The sequence below is a fragment of the Canis lupus genome, chromosome 16 (assembly GCF_048164855.1).
Source record: "Canis lupus baileyi chromosome 16, mCanLup2.hap1, whole genome shotgun sequence".
Classification (NCBI taxonomy): Eukaryota; Metazoa; Chordata; class Mammalia; order Carnivora; family Canidae; genus Canis; species Canis lupus.
This window is the reverse complement of record NC_132853.1, coordinates 40,871,377-40,880,306: the sequence shown is the minus strand read 5'-3', so window position 1 is coordinate 40,880,306 and position 8,930 is coordinate 40,871,377. Positions and strand designations below refer to the sequence as shown.

Below are 8,930 nucleotides of genomic sequence, written 5' to 3'. Positions count from 1 at the left end.
TTGGGCAGGGGAGGCTGTGACGAAAACTACACCCTGCCCTGTAAAGAAGGGAGGAGAGAAAGAAGAGGGAAGGGGGGGGGGCCTGAGAGGGGAGGGGGTTGGGGAGGCGGGGTCCCGGCGCTGTGCTCGCGCCCCTAGCGCGCCAGTCCCGGGGCTGCAGGGAGCGCAGCGCGCGCGGCCCGGGCCCCGGCCACCGGACACCCTACCGGACACGACCCTCCCTGGAGCTTGGACAACTGCCCACCTCGGAGATTGCACCGGACACTGCCCCCCACAGGGCTGGACACTACAACGGACACTACTTCCCAGCTCCGGACATTGCTACTCCCCCCCCCCCCAGCCCTGGACGCTTTCCCCCTCCCCCTCCGGGGACCCAGACACCGAGCCCCCTGCAGGCTCTAGCAAGCGACCCCTTGCACCCCAGAGCCAGACACTGCCTGCTCCTGGTCCCCCTCTCCCTTGCCTTCATCCCGCCGCATCATTCCCCCGCTGGGGTCGGAGCCCCGCCAGTTTCTCCGACCCCCTGCAGCTCGGCCCGGCTGCCCGCGCCCCCATCCCCCGGCTGCTCGCCCGGATGCCTCTCCCCGGGGGATTGTGGTGGCTTCTCTGCTGCCGTCGAGGCTTTACTCTTCTACACCGGGACTACGGGGACGGCGAGCTTAGCGGGGACGGGGACGAGGACGAGGACGAGGAGACCTTTGAGCTGCGGACCCCGAGTCCAGCGGGCGGCGGGAGGGTAAGTCCCTGGGGGGTTGCAGCCTTGTCTCAATCCCCCTCACTACAGCAGGCCGTCACGTCCGATCCTGCTCCAGACTCCAGCCAAATGCAGTGCTCTGGGCGGACGGGGAAGTGGGAGAGGTTTTTGCCTGGGGGCCAGGAGCCCCCCCGGGAGCTTAAGGAGCAGCCCTGCTCGGGATGTGCCTGTGGGCCTCGCGCCGCATGCTGGGCGCTGTCCACCTGCTAGGGGCCCGGAGGCAGGGGAGGCGTCACGCGTGGCCCGACCTGGCCCTGCCTCTCCCTTCCCCGCCGGGCCCGCGTCCCATCCCGTCTCCTTCCGCCTCCGCCAGCGCCGAGGAATGTGGCGAGGCCGGCTGGGCGGCTCGGACGCCTGGGTCCGCTCCGCTCCCAGTTCGTGAGCGCTGAGTGCTGGGGCCAGATGCCGGAGCTCCCGCCGCGGGGACCTGGGAGAGGGGGAGAAGGCATCCTCAGATTGGGGTCCGTGGCAGGGACCCCACGGAGAGGGAGCTGGGGGCCACAACTCTTCGAGGACCCCTCGTCATTACCCTGCCACTCAAGACAGAACTCTCGGCCCTCCCTGGTGAGGCTCCTGGGGAATCCTGAGGGGATGGTGAGGGACACTTGGCTCCCCAGTTTTGTGGAACCTCTCGGTGGGGAAACTGAGGCTCGATTAATCTGGAAGACCTCCCCACTGACGTCCCCTCCTAAATTCCCCTGCACACCAGCAATCAAACCCCCCTGTGCTATGGTCTGGGTCAGGCTCCCATCCCCCGCTCAGGGGTCCCCAGCAGGCCCGGTGGCTTGGTGCCCGGGTGGGGCGGGCTGCGCCGCTGGGGCCGGCGCCAGCACCTGGCGGAGGCGGAGGGCGGATAAATATAGAGGGGGGTGGAGGGAGGGAAGCAGGGGACTGCGATTAGGGGAGTTGGTCTAAGAAAGTGGTCAGCACCTGCCCCCGCGGTGGTGTGGCTAAGAACTCCTCCTGGACCCTCCAGAAAAAAGGTGGATCTGTTCCAGGAAGGCACAGGACCCAGGCATCCCCAAGCTTCCAGCCTGGGCAGGGTCAGCTCTGTGAACCAGCCATTGCCTCCCTCATGCTCCACCTCTACCCCCCTCCCGGAGCTTGGGGACAGGTGTCCCTGCCCCCCCCCACCTCCCCCTCCTGGCTTTAGCAGTCTGGGCGTGATGGGACGATGGCACAGTTCCTGCCTGACCTGGCTCCTGGATGGGTTTCTGGCCTCTCTCAGACCCTAGTCTACTGTTGAAGTTCCAGGGCAGGGGAGAGAAAGCAAAATCCTGAATTGTACCTCCCCTGGAGAGTGTGTGCCATTTCAGCCTGTCTTTCCTGAGCCCCAGCAAAGGGGCAGGGTCTCTGCCTACCACAGGGTCTCAGGGTTGTCTGTGGGAGGGTATAAGTTCTTGGAGAAAGCCCTGTACTGAAACAGTCCCTCTTCCTTTCATCCACCTCTATGCCCACCACCTACCTACCTGCCTGCCAGCCAGTAAAGGGGAAATGGGAAAAAGGGAGTGACTTCCAACAAGAAGAGCTTCATCCACCTCTGTCTTTGAAGAGATGGGGAAGCTAGGGCCCAAAGACTGAGAGGATCTGTGAAGGTTCCACAGCCAGTTAGTGATTCAAGTTAGTGGTCAGACTGTTGCTAGAACCGGGGTTCCCAACTGGACTCCTTGCACAGTGCTCTTTCCACCCTGTCCCGCCCTGACTTAAATCTTCAAAGGGAAACAGAGACAAGGGGGGAGTCTTGCCTTCTTAGCTGGGACTGTTCTGTAGAGACTGGTAAAAGGGATGATCTGGGGGGGCTTCCCCTCGCTCCCTCACAGTGCTGACCCCACTCGTTGATTCCTCAATCCCCCAAGCAGCTTGTCCTGGGGGCAGAAGCCCGTGGGCATCCTGTGATGACTGCTCTGATGCTGAGGGCTGCCCCCGCCTGTTTCCCCAGGGTCCCCTGGATGTGACACTGACTCAGCCAGTGAGGAGCGGACCAGTCTCAGACAGGTGAGCTGGGCCCCTGCGTCTCATGATCTGGAGCCCCCAGCTTGTTCCCGGGACCCCAATTCTCACCGCCTGCCCTCCCGCGGTTGTGCAATAAGGGAGAGGCCTTACGCCGGACGCTGTGGTTTGGCCGGGGTCCCGGGGGGGCGGTCCGACTGGGGGCGCGGGGAGAAAGGGGGGGGGGTCTGGGCTATTTCTGGTGCGAGGTCAGAACGGCCCAGCGATTCCCACAGCCTGGGGGAGGGGTGTCCAGGCCGGGAGCAGACTCCCCTTGCGGTCTGGGGAGCCCCGACTGAGGAGCCCCCTGGAGGCGGGGTGCAGGAGGACAGCCTCGCCCAACCCTCCCTCCCCTCTGGCCCAGGCTGCAGAGCTGGGAGGAGACACGGAGCCTCATCCCGGAGAAGGGGCCAACCGAGGAGGACCCCGACATCGTCGTGAAAGGTGGGGACCCACCTCATTCATGCACTCTGGAAGTTCCAGTCTCAACCCTCAAGGGGCTAATGTCATTTCCTGCTCATCTCCTTTTTCTCCCTGTCCTCCCCTCAGGTTGGCTGTACCGAGAGCCCCGCGGAGGAGGGGCTCGTCCCTGGCTGCCCCCACGCCGAGCCTGGTTCGTGCTCACCCGGGACTCCCTGGACCAGTTCAGCAGCAGCGGGAAGGGGGCCCGACGCCTCGGGAGCCTCGTGCTCACCAGCCTGTGCTCTGTGACCGGTCCCGAGCGCCGGCCCAAGGAGACAGGTAAGAGACTTGGTGGGGACTCTTGTGCCTCCCTGCACATTGGCCCCAGCCGGTTCTGATTGCCCTCCACGGCCTCTTTCCCTAGGTCTGTGGTCAGTGACGGTGTCTGGCCGGAAGCACAGCGTCCGGCTCTGCTCCCCTCGCCAGGCAGAGGCGGAGCGCTGGGGGGTGGCCTTGCGAGAGGTGATCGCCTCCAAGGCGCCGCTGGAAACCCCTACCCAGCTGCTGCTTAGGGACATTCAGGTGTGAAAGAGGGGATTTTGTGGAGATAGAGGAGGGTGGTGGACTCAGAAGCTTTCTGGGGAGACCTTTTATCCATCCCTGTGACTCCTTCCCTGGCTTCTAGGAGAGTTGTGGGGACCCAGAAGCTGTGGCCCTCATTTACCGGAGGAACCCAATTCTGAGGCACACCAGTGGGGCCTTGTATGCTCCCCTCCTACCCCTGCCCTACAGCGTCAGCGCCCCAGGTGAGTGGTGGCATGGCCCCAGGCCCTTGGATGAGGAATCTGAATGCCTCTCTTGACAGAGACTTAATAGTCCAAAGGAGGCCCAGCCCCTCACTTTTCAAAAGGCTGAGAATGGGAGCTGACTAAACTGGTACGCAGGATGGAAGAGAGAGAAGCCAGCAAAGGAAAACAGTCCCCCTTCGACTACCTTCTCTACGGGTCTCACTCTGACTGCTGATATTCCTTCATGAGTTTTTACACTCTATTCTCCACTATATTCTGAAGACCCTGTTATACTACCTTTACAACTGCTGGAAGAACCAGCACTTTGGGAGAAAGCGTTGGCCCCATGCAGCTATATCTCTTCCCAAAAAGGGATAGTGACTAGTCCAGATCCTAAAACTAGAAGATTAAGGGGAGCTGGGAGAAGAACCCTCCTTTCCTGACTCCTGATAGTGCCCAATTACAGAATCTGGGGTTTAAACCTGTGTTCTTGAGTAAAGCCCTGAAGCTCACCAACTCTGAGTGTAGCCCTAGTGGCTCTGGAGGGGGAGGTGCCTGGGAGGCTCTGTGGGGAGCACTTCTTTCCCTTCACTCTTCCTGTCGTTGGTACTCTCCTCTCCTTGCCATACCCTCTGTCCCCTTATACCCCTCTGACCTTTCCCTGGTTCATGCCTTCCTTCCAGGGCCCAGCTCTGTGTCCCCTCTCCAAACCGTCCCTCCGCCCCCACCCTCCCGCAGGTCCGGGCTACGCACCCTTGCGCGAGGAGGCGGTGCGGCTGTTCCTGGCGCTGCAGGCGCTGGAGGGGGCGCGGCGCCCCGGGCCCCTGATGCAGGGTGTGCTCCAGACCTGCCGGGACCTGCCCGCGCTCCGCGACGAGCTCTTCCTGCAGCTGGCTAAGCAGACCTCGGGTCCCGCAGGCCCCCCTGGGCCCCCAGCTACCCAAGACCCCGCAGCCCTTCGGTACTGGCAGCTCCTCACGTGCATGAGCTGCACCTTCCGGCCTGGGGGAGCTGTACGGGGGCACCTCCTGGGGCATCTGGAGAGGTGAGAGGGGAGGGGTGGTGTAAGGCCAAGGCAGGGGAGCTACAGGCCTGGGAGAGAATAACAGGCCTTGCCAAATTGGCGGGTGGAGAACTTAGAGCCAGAGAAGGGAAGAGACTTGACCGCTGCTAATATGTACAGCGTCTTTGTGGGAATTACAAGGTCATATGCCATTTTTGGTCGGAGGAATCACAAAAGGTGCCTCCTTTGGGCAGAGGAATTCCGAAGGGCAGCTTTTCCTCCAGGCTGAGGCAGTCCAGCCAGAGCTTTGAGTCTGCAGAGCAGAATGGGGCTGGATTTTGGATGCCAACCGGGAGGAGGATCATGAGGGAAATGGGAGGGGTAAGTTAGGAGCGAGCCGTCAGGACCTTAGAAAGCAATTCAGCTCCATTCAGTGCTCCAAGTGTTAATTTGGAAGAGAACTGGTCGCTACCTTCAAGCAACTTAAGAGTTGGCAGGAAGGAAATCCATGAGAAGAAAGAAACGGTCAAATAAGGCGCCGACAGGGAGGGGGAGAAGGTAAGCCCTCAGAGCTCTGGTCCTCGGTTTTCCCTAACCCAGGACGGAGCAGGCGCTACCGGACTCGGAACTCGCGGAATATGCGCGCTTCATCCGGAAGGCGCTGGGCCGGACGCGTGGCCGCGAGCTGGTGCCTTCGCTGGCAGAGATTTCAGCGCTGAGCCGACGGCAGGAGCTGCTATGCACCGTGCACTGTCCCGGGGCTGGTGCCTGCCCTGTGACCATAGACTCCCACACCACGGCGGGCGAGGTAAGGCCAGAGAAGATCCCTGAAACCTCAACCCCTCCTCCCAGCTTCCCGTGCCCGGCTGATCTGGTGCCTGGGACCCTAGGTTTGCCCAAGTCTGAGATTCATCATTTGGGTAAGGGGTGTGTGTGGCGGGACTAGGAGACCACTCCAGCTGGCGACACCCCGGCGCGGTCTGACTTTCCCCTCGTGCCTTCTCCCCTCCAGGTTGCTCGAGAGCTGGTGGGGAGGCTGGGCTTGGCCCGGAGCCGCAACGCCTTCGCGCTGTACGAGCAGCGAGGGGCCCAGGAGCGAGCCCTGGCTGGGGGTACTCTCGTGGCCGACGTGCTCACCAGGTTTGAGAAGTAAATGTCCAGCCCCAGCCCCGCTCTCCCTTAACCCATCAGCCTTTCGGCTCCGGTCAGTCCCCGTGCAAACGTTTATCGAGCGCCAGCTACTTGCCCTGCACAGTCACGTTTGCTGGTTCACAGGGGGGCCCTGCCTGCGGGCGGTTTGCCGTCCGGTTTCCCGGCGTCCCAAACATCTGGCCCCGCCCCCAGTATGGTCCCGCCCCTCCTCCCACCCCCGCCAGCGGCGGCCAGCGCCTGGGAGCGGGTCCCGCTTCTGCCCGGCATCGAGTCCTTCTCTCTTCTGCAGTTTGGCGGCGGAGGAAGCCGGGGTGGACGACTCGGCCGACTCCGGTTGGAGACTATGTCTGCGTCTTCACGGGCCCCTGCACCCTGAGGGGCTGTCCCCAGATGGTCACGAACTGCCTTTCCTCTTTGAGCAGGTGAACATCTCCGGCGTTCACGCCCCCCAAAAGACGCCCCTGAGCCTGAATCCCTCCCTCTCCGGGCCGTCTCATTTAACAGTTACCGCGACCTCGCAGGAGGCTTGACTCGAACCCAGACCTCAGACTTTGCACCCCGAGGTATTTTCGCCGCCTCTCCGGCGCTGACACCCAGTGCCTCCTCCTAGGCTCACGCTCTGCTGCTGCGCGGCCGGCCGCCCCCGCCCGACGACACGCTGCGCGCCCTGGCGGCGCTGCGTCTGCAGAGCCTGCACCGAGACTTCTCCCCGAGGGCGCCCCTGCCGCGCCTGGACCGCCTGCTGCCGCCCCCGGCCCCGCCGCGGGAAGACCCTCCCCGCCCAGTCCCCAGGCCTCCCCCCTCCGCTGCCCTGCTGGCCGGGGCAATCTGGAGCCCGGGCCTGGCCAAGAGGCGGGCGGAGCGGACCCGGCGCGGCGGCGGGGCCGGCGGCACGGCGGGCAGCGTGGCCCGCGAGGGAGGAGGTGGCGCCGGCACGGCGGCTGCTGTGCTGGGCAGCTGGAAGCGGCTACGGGGCATGGGCCGAGCTGAGGCCATGGCTGCCTACCTGGCTCTGGCGGCGCAGTGTCCAGGGTTCGGCGCTGCTCGGTATGACGTTCTGGAGCTGAGCACGGTGAGGGGGAGAAGGGAGAGGGGACTCTGGTGGCCCAAGCCCTACACTTCTGCCCCAGAGCCACAGGCCCCACTGTGGGTCATTTCACTCTCCTGCACCCAGCACAGCTGCCCATCTCAAACCCCAGGAGTCACTGGCCCTTGGGCTCTCACCTCTCCGGAGCCTTAAACCCCTTGCAGTGTGGATCATAGAGAGGACCGGGGAGCCCCCTGCTCACAGCCACTTCCCCACTAAAAATAATGCCACAAGGCCCCCTCCTTCCACCCTGACTCTACTCATCTGTCTGTAGGAGCCTGGTGGGGGCACTCCACAGAAGCTATGCCTGGGCTTGGGAGCCAAGGCCATGTCCCTCTCCCGGCCCGGTGAGACAGAGCCCATCCACAGTGTCAGCTATGGCCACGTGGCCGCCTGCCAGCTAATGGGCCCCCACACCCTGGCACTGAGGGTGGGAGAGAGCCAGCTCCTCCTGCAGAGTCCCCAGGTGAGTGGGAAGAGGGTGTGGAAGGAGGAAGGGAAGGAAAGGATGTCAAGAAACATTTTATTAAACACAGCATGGGCCAGGTACAGCTCTAGGCACCAAAGATCCAGTAGTGATCAAAGACAAGCTCAAGGACTTTACATTAGAACAGGAGTGTCAGACACTAAATAAGGAATCAAAAACTATATAAGATTATAAATGCTACCAAGGAAAGGGGAATGTGACACAAAGTGCGGGAGTGGGGGGTGTCATAGCATTAGGTAGGACAGTAAGGAAAGGATACTCAGGTGACATTTAGGCTAGCCACAGAAAGATCTGGGGGAACAGCATTCCAGGTAGAGGATATTGCAGGTGTAAAGGCCCTGAGATGACAATCGCATCTTAGAGCAGAAAGACACAGGTGTGACTGGTGCAGAGTGAGTGAGGGAGAGCACGGTGTCGGTGTCGAGGAGGGAAAGGTGGCAGGGGGTGCAGCTCTTGTAAGGTGAGGAGCCTGGGTGAAGGATGAGACAAAGGAAAACCCCACGGCCCCTCCTGCCCTCTGCCCTCTCTTAGGTGGAAGAGATCATGCAGCTGGTGAATGCCTACTTGCCCAATCCCTCCCCCGAGAGGCCCTGCAGCAGCCCTTCTCCATGCCAAGACCTGCCAGACACCTCCCCTCCCAGCCAGCGCCCAGGCCTGGACGAGCCCCAGGGACAGTCTGGCTGTTTGGGGCAGCTGCAGCACTGAGCCGGCCAAGAGGTCATGACCTCCCTTCTGCCTCCAGCCTGGCCCTGGACTGCTCTGAGATTTGAGGGAACCATGGACCCTTTGGCCCTGCAGGGACAGGGCATACCCCACACCCAAGGGCTACAATGGGTGCAGACAATTTTCTAGTTTGTTTTTTAATTTATTTGTAGAAGAGAAGCAAAAAAAAAAAAAAAAATCCTTATTTACACAAACTCTTCCTGTGGGAGTGTTGTCCGTGGGACAAGTTAGAGCCCCATAGCTCAGAGCTCCACCCCTGGGGACGCCCACACTCTGGGCTTTTACCAGCACTGAGGGGAGTCTGGACACCACAGGGCTCCACCCTCCTTGACCTTCTGGATTTAACCTCCTCCTAGCCAGCAGGCTGCCACAGGGTGCTGGGTGGGGCAGGCAACAGGGCAGTTTTGGAAGCTGGCAATTACTCACACTCACTTCTTCATTGAGTGGCATAGGGGTGGCCTCCTGGCGTCCCTGAGGCCGGAAGGCAATGAGTCATCAGAATCAGCACTACCCAGTTCCTACCCTGGTATCCAGCTTCTGGGCCC

General features: G+C 62.1%; 1 protein-coding gene across 4 annotated transcripts; it reads left to right on the top strand.

The window, feature by feature from the left end:
- The first annotated feature begins 109 nt into the window (after nucleotides 1–109).
- On the top strand, nucleotides 110–8,579 carry PLEKHH3 (pleckstrin homology, MyTH4 and FERM domain containing H3). 4 transcript variants are annotated; one of them, XM_072780660.1, is made up of 14 exons: nucleotides 602–736; nucleotides 1,068–1,318; nucleotides 2,694–2,749; nucleotides 3,108–3,187; nucleotides 3,293–3,484; nucleotides 3,570–3,727; nucleotides 3,831–3,951; nucleotides 4,672–4,978; nucleotides 5,537–5,744; nucleotides 5,949–6,085; nucleotides 6,378–6,510; nucleotides 6,699–7,160; nucleotides 7,450–7,641; nucleotides 8,194–8,579. In XM_072780660.1, the coding sequence occupies exons 2-14, from the start codon at nucleotides 1,157–1,159 to the stop codon at nucleotides 8,365–8,367; spliced, it is 2,382 nt and encodes a 793-aa protein (XP_072636761.1). In that variant the 5' UTR covers nucleotides 602–736; nucleotides 1,068–1,156; the 3' UTR covers nucleotides 8,368–8,579. The 4 variants fall into 4 exon arrangements, 3 of the variants coding, with proteins under 3 accessions (XP_072636762.1, XP_072636760.1, XP_072636761.1); XR_012009031.1 differs by lacking the exon at nucleotides 1,068–1,318 and having other exon boundaries at nucleotides 110–736; nucleotides 6,699–7,135; XM_072780661.1 differs by lacking the exon at nucleotides 1,068–1,318 and having other exon boundaries at nucleotides 113–736; nucleotides 5,949–6,076.
- The last annotated feature ends 351 nt before the right edge of the window (nucleotides 8,580–8,930 follow it).

What these genes read in the sequence shown, in the direction of transcription:
- PLEKHH3 (XM_072780659.1), top strand. Translation starts at nt 575, where the DNA reads ATGCCTCTCCCCGGGGGATTGTGGTGGCTTCTCTGCTGCCGTCGAGGC. An exon ending in GTCCAGCGGGCGGCGGGAGG is followed by an intron (nt 737 to 2,693) that starts GTAAGTCCCTGG and finishes CTGTTTCCCCAG; the next exon opens with GGTCCCCTGGATGTGACACT. An exon ending in ACGTTCTGGAGCTGAGCACG is followed by an intron (nt 7,161 to 7,449) that starts GTGAGGGGGAGA and finishes ATCTGTCTGTAG; the next exon opens with GAGCCTGGTGGGGGCACTCC.